This window comes from Lipophrys pholis (assembly GCF_963383615.2).
Source record: "Lipophrys pholis genome assembly, chromosome: 16".
NCBI lineage: Eukaryota > Metazoa > Chordata > Actinopteri > Blenniiformes > Blenniidae > Lipophrys > Lipophrys pholis.
The window spans coordinates 26,752,130-26,764,335 of NC_137634.1; the positions used below are offsets into that span (position 1 = coordinate 26,752,130).

The window sequence follows — 12,206 nt, forward strand, 5'->3', positions numbered from 1 at the left end:
TTCTGAGGTCTTACAGAGAGTGAAGGATCGTGGGTGCTCATGTTGTTCCAGCGTTCGTTCTCCAGCTCCTCCATCACTTGGTTCATAGCGCTCTTCAGCCACGTTTCCACGGCAACGCCGGCCTGTCTCAGCAGGTCCAGACGAGCTTCTGCTTTCACCTTCACCGTCTGGACACAACGACAAACACTCACTTATATTAAACACACTAAAAATAACTAAAACACCTTTACTTTTCTCTCAATACATCAACACTAAAACTGTGTGCGGTGTGAGCTCCCTCTAGTGGCACAAAGAGGAAAGTCAATATAAATAAATCCTCTGAAAACACGACATCAAAACAGAACAAAATGTACAACAAAAAATATTATTTTTAGACCTAAATTCAGAGTTCCAAAAATGATCTAGTTCATAATAATTGTTTTTCAATATGTTGCTGTGAGCTTTGGAGTTACATATCAGCGGCATGAAGCTTGTTAACCCTTAAAAAGCTGAGTCGTCCTCCAAGCGAGTAAAAAAAAAAAAAAAAGGAGCAGCTTGTCGTCCAGAAAGTACTGTAACCATACGAAGATGAAGTATTAATGGTGGAGACAGAGTCTGAGGTGGAGCTGCTGTCTTCTACTTGTTTTTGTCGTGATGCTTCTTCACATTTTAATGACGTAGGCGGTGGAGCCACTCTGGGGGCTGCTGTTGCCAGATCGGCTGTTTTCCCCCTAAATGATAAGACCTGTTTACAGTGAGCCTTACTGGGTTTTCACTGGAAGGATCAGAAATCTGGCAACTCTCTAAAACAACATTAAACTGTGAGAGCCGCTCACTAACACCAGAGTGAGCGCCGCTCACTAACACCAGAGTGAGCGCCGCTCACTAACACCAGAGTGAGCGCAGCTCACTAACACCAGAGTGAGAGCCGCTCACTAACACCAGAGTGAGCGCCGCTCACTAACACCAGAGTGAGCGCCGCTCACAGTGACGACTTTGGTAAAGGAAACATTCTCCAGCCTGGAAAACTGATCCAGCTCATTTTTAATTATCGTGCAATTAATTGATTTATTGATTATCGCGACAGGCCTAGGAGAGTGACATCATGGAGGCCAGAGGAGAGTGACATGGGGGTGAGTGACATCATGGGGCCAGAGGAGAGTGACATCATGGGGGCCAGAGGAGAGTGACATGGGGGTGAGTGACATCATGGGGCCAGAGGAGAGTGACATGGGGGTGAGTGACATCATGGGGGCCAGAGCACATCACTGGACACAAACAGCCTCCATGGTTGTGGTGGTCAGTGTGTGTCGGTGTCGGAGAGGGAAGAAGGCAGGTTTGGTGGAGATTGATGACGTCCAGTTTTATCTGTTTATTAAAAGTGTAAATTAAATATTTGAACAGGGACGGTGAAAAGACTCAGTGGACTTTGTCTTGTGTCCTCAGTCACTCTAGAGTTGGAAGCGATGGGTGGAGGAGGTCGTCTGTCTCCAGCACTGATGCGTCCAGAGCACATGGTGATGCCAGAGCGTCCATAGTGCAGCATGATACACGACTGTCACCACGCCATTTATAGGCTCACTCACAAATTAGGCTGATTGTTACACACCTTGTCACAACTGATGATCAATCAGTGTGATCCACCGCTCTGGATCATTAATAATCAATCAGTTCTATCCTCTGGATCACTAGAAGATAAAACTATGACATATGAACATGGTTCTGCTGATTCAGCAGTAACGTTCCACTAAAGAACCATCTAGAACTCTGCAGCTCGGCTGTTTATGATCACGTGGATCAATAAGTCTGATATTAGAAGACATTAAATGTATGAGATGAATCTGGTTCAGTTCTCCACCTCACCATCAGCACCACCAGGTTCTCCGTCTCCAGAATGTGCTGCTCAAGGTTCTACGTTGTCGTACCGGTACCAACATTCTCCAGACAAGTTTATTTTTCTAGATCACAAACTTTGAGTGGGAAGTGGCGTAGGCATCTTTCAGGACCTTTTGTGCTTCAGCAGCCTTTATAACAGAGGCCCCTGACTATGCAGTCGACAGAAGAGCTCTCTGACCAGCAGGCGGAGCTGTGGAGCAAGTTCTCGCTGCTGATGGAGAAACCAGAAGGGTCATTTACCTCAGCCCTCCGGAGGCTCTGCTGGGCCACCTCCATCTTGATCTCCAGCTCGCTGCTGCTCTGCTCCGACAGGTCCTGAGAACCCAACTCCTCCAGAGCCTGAAAACACAACCACAGCTCAGGTTTACCGGGAGGAGGAAGAGGAGGAGGAAGAGGAGGAGGAAGCTGATTCATTTCCTCGTCTCCTCCACTGTAACCAGGAAGAAGAAGCAACAGGACGAGGTTTAGAGGAATCGTTCTACTTCCTGTTGCTTCTCCCTCCGACCTGCTGAGCTCCGTCACAGCTCCTACGTCACAGTGACAGGAACCACTGGATCACATCCACCCATCATGTTCACTCACCAGGGCGGCGCCATGGACACATGCTTCCACTCTCATGCTGGACTTTGTCTGTTATTCCTGTGAGTGCTTGTTTTGGTTTTCAGACCTGATCCTGATCCTTTTGTATTGAATGAAGCTGTTTACGTCCAGAGAGAGAAAATATCTTCATCAGCTTCAAGGAAACAACAAACTTAATCTGAAGTCAGTCGACTTCGTTAACCCAAACCTCTCTGGAAACTAATCCAGTTGGAAATGAAGGTTGAAAGTGAAAACATAGACAAAACCGCGTTTCACCAGAAGTTTAAACACTTCATGTTTAAAGATAAAACCTTCATCTTTATAATCTAATACGATATATACACCAACACTGCTTCTTTTTTATTTTATTCTGAAAGTATGAAACCAATTCTCTGTTTCAGCCATTCTTTAATTGACAACGTTTTAAGGTGAAGACGCTAAACGTTCGTTGTGTTTTGGGTGCTTCAAAACTTTTTGAAAACACTCGGGCTTCGTCTCCTCAGAGACGCTGCTGCTGCACCACGTTGGCAGAAACTAGTCCTTCTGCACATGCTCAGTAGAGACCTTCAGAACAAAGTTTCCTCCGTGATGTCATGACTCTCAGTCCATTTTCTCCTGGACTTGGTACTTTTATTTTGACAGTCACCATAATAACGATCCAACTTGGTGGTTTTATTTTGACAGTCACCGTAATAACAATCCAACTTGGTGGTTTTATTTTGACAGTCACATAATATTAATCCAACTTGGTGGTTTTATTTTGACAGTCACCATAATAACAATCCAACTTGGTGGTTTTATTTTGACAGTCACTGTAATAACAATCCAACTTGGTGGTTTTATTTTGACAGTCACATAATATTAATCCAACTTGGTGGTTTTATTTTGACAGTCACCGTAATAACAATCCAACTTGGTGGTTTTATTTTGACAGTCACTGTAATAACAATCCAACTTGGTGGTTTTATTTTGACAGTCACCATAATAACAATCCAACTTGGTGGTTTTATTTTGACAGTCACTGTAATAACAATCCAACTTGGTGGTTTTATTTTGACAGTCACCATAATAACGATCCAACTTGGTGGTTTTATTTTGACAGTCACTGTAATAACAATCCAACTTGGTGGTTTTATTTTGACAGTCACCATAATAACGATCCAACTTGGTGTTCTGTCCACTAGAATGTTCATGTTCCCCAAGTGTTAATGTTTAGAGCTCATTGTCACAAACAACAAAAACAAACAACAGCACCAACTAGTGGACCAATATGGTATCGACATCATTTTCAAAATGTTGCCACGTAAACGTGAAAATTAAAACCGAAGAAGGAAGCGTTTTCACATTGTGGCGTAACGAAGGCCTAAACTTCATTCTGCATTTCCTTCCAGATCAAGAGCTTCCGTTCCCGTTTGGTTCCTGAAGCCACTGGTGTGGTACCTGGACGCTGCGCAGGAGAACAGAGACCTTCCTCTTGTTCTGCTGCTTTCTAGAACTCTCTTCGTTAATGTTCCCCAGCTGGACGCCGACCCGCTGCTTCTCGCCGGTTTATGGTCTGATAACAGTTTGCATTGTTTAACACCTGCAGTCCACTGCTTCTCCATTTGACTTTTGTCTGGGACATTTTCTGTCACACATTTATCTGTTAGTCTATTTCTACAACAGAACTTTTCCCGGTGCTTCTGTTGGTCAAGTGATCCAAAATGGCAACCCGCTTATCTCTTATCTGAGCTGTAAAATGCTCCAGAACCAAAGACGTTTGTTCTGGCGTCCTGTAAACGTCCCACCACAACCCGCTGTCTTTTCAGTCCCGATGAACCCAGTTGAGGACAGACGGTCCTGGACTCGGGGTCTCACCCTCTGTGTGTGAACGATGCTCTTGTATTCTCTGGCCACTCGGCTGGCCCACTTCCTGGCCTCCTTGTCCAGGCTGTGCTCCTCGGCGGTGCCGCTCTCTCTCTGCAGCTGCATCACCTGAGGACGGGGCGAGACGACACACAACAGCTTCAATATTTGCTCTGGATGGACACGACGAGCTGGAAGAGGCTGGCGTCCCTTCCCAGACGTGACCTCCTGTTGACATCCTGCACGCTGAAGAAGTGCATTGTGGGAGCGACGTCAGTGAATAGAGCTTTTGTCTTAAAATATAAGCAGCAAACACATCATCACGTTTGACACTGAGGGGCGGTGCAGTGGTGTAAATAAACCAACCGAGCAGACGGAGGCACGCGAGGGTAAATAACAGCGTTACCAAGGAAACAAACAATCTGTGGTTTATCGCTGTCGGTGAAATAACCTTTTTTTTTATGTCCATCTGGTCTCAGCAACTGTGGACACATGCTAATGCTAAAGGAGTGAAGTGAGATGTAACTGTTAGGATAGCAGCTTTGGCTAATGCTAACAGACGCTTTGGCAGTTTATAGATATCGGAACTACGGAAGCCAATGTGGCTCAAAAATCAATTTGAAATGTTTTAACAGAAATGCTTTTTCATTTTCAGATTAAAGTGCATTTTTTGACTCATAAATAAAAATTAATAATCAATCATCCAAACTGCATTTTAATTTTCTTATACAAGGTTGCTTATTCTGTGACTTAATTAAAATGAAAAAGAAAATTATGCTTAAGTTTTATTTTTTAAAAGATGCCCCAGCAAATAGAGACCAAAATTTATTTTGAAATGTCAAATTTGAAAATTAAAATGCATTAGCAGAAATGCTTTTTCCATTTCAAGGTTCTAGCTGCATAGTTTGACTCATAATAAAATTATTAATGCATCATCCAAACTGCGTTTTCATTTCTTTATTCAGGATGAACATTTAGTAACAGAAGTCAAAAGAAAACCTAAAGAGGGAATCGCTTTTTCACCTTCATGTCCGTCGCGCAAAAAAAGGCTCAACGGTGGAACCAGGAAAGTGAGAAAACAGCGTGGCAGAGGCGTATTGTCAGGTTCTCTCATAGCGAGGGAACCGTGCTTGTTCAGTGTTCTGCTCACGTTCTGTGAGGTTTTACACTGAACATACGGTGGTCGTTGAACATACGGTGGTCGTTGAACGTACGGTGGTCGTTGAACGTACGGTGGTCGTTGAACATACGGTGGTCGTTGAACATACGGTGGTCGTTGAACATACGGTGGTCGTTGAACGTACGGTGGTCGTTGAACATACGGTGGTTGTTGAACATATGGTGGTCGTTGAACATATGGTGGTCGTTGAACATACGGTGGTTGTTGAACATATGGTGGTCGTTGAACACACCGCGGCCGTTGAACATCCGGTGGTCACTAAACGCACCGCGGCCACTAAACGTACCGCGGCCGTTGAACATACGGTGGTCATTGAACATACGGTGGTCGTTGAACATACGGTGGTCGTTGAACATACGGTGGTCGTTGAACATACGGTGGTCGTTGAACATACGGTGGTCGTTGAGCGCACCGCGGCAACTAAACGCACTGCGCCGGCTGAACGTACTGTGGTCATTGAACGCACCGTGGCGTCTGAACGTGCGGTGGCGGATGAACGTGCGGTGGTACACAGTCGGAGATCCTCCAGACATTGAAGGATTCAGTGAACACGTCTTTTTCTTAAACTGATTCTGGTCATTCAGTCACTCTAAAGAGCTGCTTTGCCCCTCATGTCTCTTCTCTTCTCAAGCTCAAATATGCACAGCGCCCCCTGGTGTATTAGAAGCAGTGGAGCCTCTGACGTCGCTCTCCTGCGCCGCTTGGAAATGCTGAGTCAGATTGAATTTTGATCCTTTTGTTGCCGGTCGGATGTGAAAAGGAAAAAGTAATTCCCTCTTTAGGTTTTCTGCCATAAAATGTGCAACTTGAATAAGGAGATGAAAACACAGTTTGGATGAACTATTATTAATTTAATTTATGAGTCACATAATGCAGCTATATCCTTGAAATGAAAAAGCATTTTTGCAAATTAATTTTAATCTTCAAATTTGACAATTCAAATGGATTCCGGTCTCGATTTGCTGGAGTTTCTTTTTAGAATTAAATCTTAATCATCATTTTCTTTTTCATTTTAATTAAGTTACAGAAAAAGCAGTATTGTCAAATAAAATTAAAATGCAGTTTGGATGATTATTAATTTTTATTTATGAGTCAAAAAATGCAGTTTAATCTGAAAATGAAAAAGTATTTCTGTTAAAACATTTCAAATTGATTTTTTAACCATATTCACTTCCTTATAATAACTGCTGATAGTGTGTTTCAGGCTAATGCTACAACAAGCATTAGCATTAGCTGAGCTCCTCATCCCAATCCAATCCAACTTTATTTATATAGCACATTTAACACAACAGCCAGGTTCACTGACTGATTCATGAAGTTCATCTGAAGTTACATCAGTTAGGAGGAAGATGCTCCGTCAGGTATCCTCACCAACAGCTGAGCCAGAAAATAACGGTCATATTACAGCTTCATGTCCTCGTTTTCTCTCTCCAACCTCCAACCAGAACAGCTGACAGCCTCCTCGGAGTCTGGTTCTCCTCCTCTGAGTCTGGTTCTCCTCCTCTGAGTCTGGTTCTCCTCCTCTGAGTCTGGTTCTGTAAAAGGTCTCCTCCTCTGAGTCTGGTTCTCCTCCTCTGAGTCTGGTTCTGTAAAAGGTCTAATCCTCTGAGTCTGGTTCTCCTCCTCGGAGTCTGGTTCTGTAAAAGGTCTCCTCCTCTGAGTCTGGTTCTCCTCCTCTGAGTCTGGTTCTGTAAAAGGTCTCCTCCTCTGAGTCTGGTTCTCCTCCTCTGAGTCTGGTTCTGTAAAAAGTCTCCTCCTCTGAGTCTGGTTCTCCTCCTCTGAGTCTGGTTCTGTAAAAAGTCTCCTCCTCTGAGTCTGGTTCTCCTCCTCTGAGTCTGGTTCTGTAAAAAGTCTCCTCTGAGTCTGGTTCTGTAAAAAGTCTCCTCCTCTGAGTCTGGTTCTCCTCCTCTGAAGCTGGTTCTGCAGGTTTTTCCCTGTTAAAAGGTAGATTCTCATTTCCACAACCTCATAAACTTGTTTAGGTGTAATTGTTGTTTTTTCTCAGTAAAAGTGACTCCTCCTAATGGCGCCAAAAAAATAAAAGTTGAGTTGAAATGATGAAACGATGGAATTGATGCTTTCTGATCCGTCGTCTTTCCAACAGTGGGTTCAAAGGTCGACGCAGATCGTTCTGGTTTTTCAACTTCTCTTTATGTTAAAGTGCCACAATCTTCAGATTTGACATTTCTGTGTGTGTGTGTGTGTGTGTGTGTGTGTGTGTGTGTTTGTGTGTGTGTGTGTGTGTGTGTGTGTGTAGGGTGGTGGTCTCTGATGAGGCCCACTCACAATGCCTCCTTTTCACAGCTGGGCCGTTCACAGGGTCGGGCCCACCTCCTGCCACCCCCCCCTGCCATCGCGGCTCAGTGCCCTACCGGATCCCAATGTCTGGTGCAAATGGCATGGGGAGGAGGGGGGGGGGGGGGGGGGGGGGGGGGGGAGGGAGAGAGAGAGAGAGAGAGAGGAGGGGGGCTCTCTACACTGATGTTTTCTTTAGGAACAGGCTGCAGCTTGTTTGACTTCCAATAAAAACAACGCCAGCATTTGCAGTTTGAACAAATTGTCCAGTGTAGTTTGGAGAGGCAGGAGGAGGAAGAGGAGGAGGAGGAGGACCTCCCCAATACATGGATGTGCATGAATCTCCGGCACAGCGGGTCATCGGCGCCACAGTGAAGTATTTTTGGACAGAATTTGACGTTTATGCTTGTTTTACAGTGTAAACTCTAATTAAAGGGCAGTGAGGCTGGAAGAGCATCAGAAGCAGAGGCGAGGCACTGAGGGACTCGTGAACAGGTGTGTGAAGGTGCAGAGCACGACGAGCCTCCAACCAGCTGGGACTGATGGCACCACATGTTCAACTACACCTCTCCAGCCGACGACCTGTCGGGACCTGGATCATCACAGTTTATACTGGCACGTATTCAAAGGAAAAGACTGTTTTTGAAGTGGACAAGTTAATATTTGGACATGAAAGTCTTTCTTCTCAGTTAAATAACGTCCTGACATACATGTTGGATGTTCCTGCCAAACAGTAGGTTTCTACCTGACAACGTTCAGAAAGTTTAGCCGCTTGTGTGACGTCTTTGCTTTCCTGAAGCCTTTTGTCAGGACAGTTGTTTTTCATTAATATCTAATTTTCACTTCATCATTTTTCCATTCGGCCTTAAATAATCGGCACATCTGAGGATCAGAACATCTTCAATGTAAACGAAGTGGAGGCAGATCCTGTGAGGTTCTTGTGGTGACGAGCTGATCGGAGTGTCTCTGGTTAAATTATGTCAAATTAACATGATCGTGGTGAACAGCAGAATTATTCAGAGCGGGTTCAAATCCACAAGCTCGGGCTGCAGTGGAGTGACTAACATAATAACATGCTACCGACTAAAGATCCAGGATGAAGACTGCTGGTCTCTCCAGCTTCCCACCGTGCCGTTTTAAATCGGCAGTCACACTCCAGATGTGAAAGAAACAGGAATGCTGCACATTTCATCGTTTATCGTTGCAGTCGCAGGCTTCCCTTGTCCCAGACTGCAGCCATGTTTGTGTTCTCAGCAACGACAAAAGAAGAAAACAAAGTGATTTACCGTGTCGGATTCGTTGGGCTGGTACAAGAGGTTGGGCGCCTGCTGAAACATCGGGTTCTTCTGCACAAACAGCTGCTGGTGGAAATCCTGTGACACCTGCAAACGAGACACAAAAGAAGAAACTTAGTGGGGGTGTACGCCTCCTCCCTGTGCAGGTGTGGCTTCTCTGATCAGTGCTTTAAGAAATGACCAGTGAAAGATGACTGAACCCAGTTTTCGTAGTTCAAAAGAACGAGAGCAGCTCAGATGAAGACGAGCAGGTTTCAGCATCACTGAGGAAAACGTCACACTGAAACAAGTTTAACTCCAATGGAAAGTCCAATAAATTAATAATAAGTAAATAATGAAGTAAAAAAAAACATCCAAATGTCAGTCGCTGTACTAAAAACAGATATCATAACCCTCCTTAAATGAGAGTAAAACACTTCAAAATAAGTGGAACGTTGGAGCAACATGATCTGTGTTACATTAGACCAGAAGATGAAGCTTCTTGTGGTGGATGAGGACATCGCCGTCTTCTCTCCGTCCTCAAAGCACAAACAGTTTCTCTTTCTGTGTTGACTCAGGAAGCTCACGGCCGGAAACGTGAGCCCGGCTGGAAACCGCTGCGCCGCTTCCCTCTCTAATAATTTGTCCATATTCCAGCCGGGGCAGAAACAGAACGCCTCGGCAGGTCCGGAGGAGGCGAGCTGAGCGAGGCGGAGTGAAACCGAGGAGGTAACTCAAACCAGCTCCGTGAGTGACCAGCTGATTGGCAGGCAGCAACACTGAACCCACTCCGAGCAAGTATTCCAGTAGGACGCATGAAAGTTCTATGATGAACCTCACTGCAGGTCCTGAACTGAAGCTCATCAATACTGTTTCTGATATTGTGTCAGACTCACACTATAAGACCGTCTCCTTCAGGTGTTGAGACTCACCCCGGTGGAGTTGACCAGGAGCTGGTTGAAGGTGTTGTGGACGGCCTGGTACGAGTCCAGCTCAGTCTGACACAGAGACACCAGGTAGTCTTTCACCTGCTCGTAGATTTGACCATCCAACACCTGCACACAGGGACACACAACTGTTTGTTTCCTCAAAGACACACAACTTCTTCTCTGGTCTATCAGCTGGTGCAGGAGTGGATCTGGGAGGGGAAGGTTTTATGGGTAGAGGAGTTCTGAGATGGTCGGCCAGGGATGGATGGTTTGGGGATGGAATGGTTGGATGGATGGTTTGGGGCTGGGATGGATGGTTGGATGGATGGTAGGGTTGGGTGGATTTGGATGGATGGTTGGGTGGATGGTAGGGTGGATGGGATGGTTGGGTGGATGGGATGGATGGTTGGATGGATGGTAGGGTGGATGGGATGTTGGGTGGATGGTTTGGGGATGGGATGGATGGTTGGGTGGATGGATGGGATGGTTGGGTGGATGGTTTGGGGATGGGATGGATGGTTTGGGGATGGGATGGATGGTTTGGGGATGGGATGGATGGGATGGTTGGGTGGATGGTTTGGGGATGGGATGGATGGTTTGGGGATGGGATGGATGGTTTGGGCATGGGATGGATGGTTTGGGGATGGGATGGATGGGATGGTTGGGTGGATGGTTTGGGGATGGGATGGATGGTTTGGGGATGGGATGGATGGTTTGGGCATGGGATGGATGGTTTGGGCATGGGATGGATGGTTGGGTGGATGTTTGGGGATGGGATGGATGGTTGGGTGGATGTTTGGGGATGGGATGGATGGTTGGGTGGATGTTTGGGGATGGGATGGATGGTTGGGTGGATGGGATGGAATGGGATGGTTGGGTGGATGGTTGGATGGATGGTTGGGTGGATGGGATGGTTGGATGGATGGGATGGTTGGATGGATTGTTGGGTGGATGGGATGGAATGGGATGGTTGGGTGGATGGTTTGGGGATGGGATGGTTGGATGGATGGGATGGTTGGACGGATTGTTGGGTGGATGGAATGGTTGGGTGGATGGTTGGGTGGAGGGTTGGGTGGATGGTTGGGTGGATGGTACTGGTGAAATGGATGTGACGGACTTCTTCACCTTGATACAGTCCATGAGGTCATTGTCATAGTAACGCTGCTGGTGGGCGTTGGCGGCCGCCAGCATGAGAAGGTAGTCGTTCCGGGCGTGGGTCGCTTTAGAGTTGCACTCGCTCCTCTTTGCTTTCAGCTGGAAATTAAAAACACGCTGAGTGACGAGGGCAGGAAGACGTCAGCTGATGTTGGGAAGAATGAGGTCATACCTTCACACTGGCCCTCTGGAGGCTGGACCGGGACTGGAAGAGGCTCAGCTTGGACCTGCACACACAGAATCAACTGTCAGCTGACAGACAGGTGGAGCAGTGGTTAGCTCTGTCGCCTCACTGAGACGGTTCCTTGTTCAAACCTGCTCCTCACGCCCTGTGCAAACTGCTCTTCACCCTGAAGACTAATGGCTGTCTGGTCTGTCGGTTTGTTGCAATGGAAGGTGTTCACTGATGAAACTATTATTTGCGTATACAGTGGATCAGAAAAACATAGTATTTGTACTACTGCTGTAATTGGATAGAGGAATCGTCTCATGATGCAGCCAAACTGAAGTAAACTTTATTAATTCATCTCCACTAAGACATCTTTTGATTTGTTGTTACTTTATGTGATGTTAGAACTTTTCCGCCAGAAGAAGGCAGCTCGCACATGAAGGATGTAGGAGGATCGATCGGTCAATACTTTTGAATATGGGTTCAAAACAAGTGTGAAAAGTAAAGTCACTACTATTTATGATAAATTCAGTTATTGCCAGGAGCGTGCTTAATGAGGCACGCGGTTCATGTCTTTAAATATCTGTGACGGTGTTTTATCTCAGTATCAGTGATTACACATTGGATTGGAGGCCCAGCTGCAACGTTCGACTTCCTGTAGAGAGCGATGTAAAGGGGAGCAGCTGAATAGAAACGTCTGACACTGTCTTGTGGTTTTATGCCTGCTGTCTTAGTGAGGGTGTCTCTAATTAAAGGAAATGACCTCAGAGGGACTTCCTGATAGACGGACGTGATGATTCGGTAGGTCCAGTCAGTGATCTGGGTGGAGAGCAGGGGTGTCAAACATAAGGTTCGTGGGCTGAAACCCGACCGCAGGAGGCTTCAATCCTTCCCAACAAACCACC

The 12,206-nt window shown here is 46.0% G+C and overlaps 1 protein-coding gene across 1 annotated transcript in view; it reads right to left on the reverse strand.

Moving 5' to 3' along the window:
• LOC308122264 (F-BAR and double SH3 domains protein 2-like) overlaps positions 1-12,206 on the reverse strand; it is a 36,500-nt gene that overhangs the window by 5,583 nt on the left and 18,711 nt on the right. The window contains exons 7-13 of the mRNA XM_080483997.1: positions 11,305-11,359; positions 11,103-11,231; positions 9,981-10,103; positions 9,061-9,156; positions 4,312-4,428; positions 2,116-2,214; positions 15-167 (exon numbers count right to left, since the gene is read on the reverse strand). Coding sequence (XP_080340123.1) covers positions 15-167; positions 2,116-2,214; positions 4,312-4,428; positions 9,061-9,156; positions 9,981-10,103; positions 11,103-11,231; positions 11,305-11,359 — 772 coding nt within the window. The remainder of the gene's footprint in view (positions 1-14; positions 168-2,115; positions 2,215-4,311; positions 4,429-9,060; positions 9,157-9,980; positions 10,104-11,102; positions 11,232-11,304; positions 11,360-12,206) is intronic.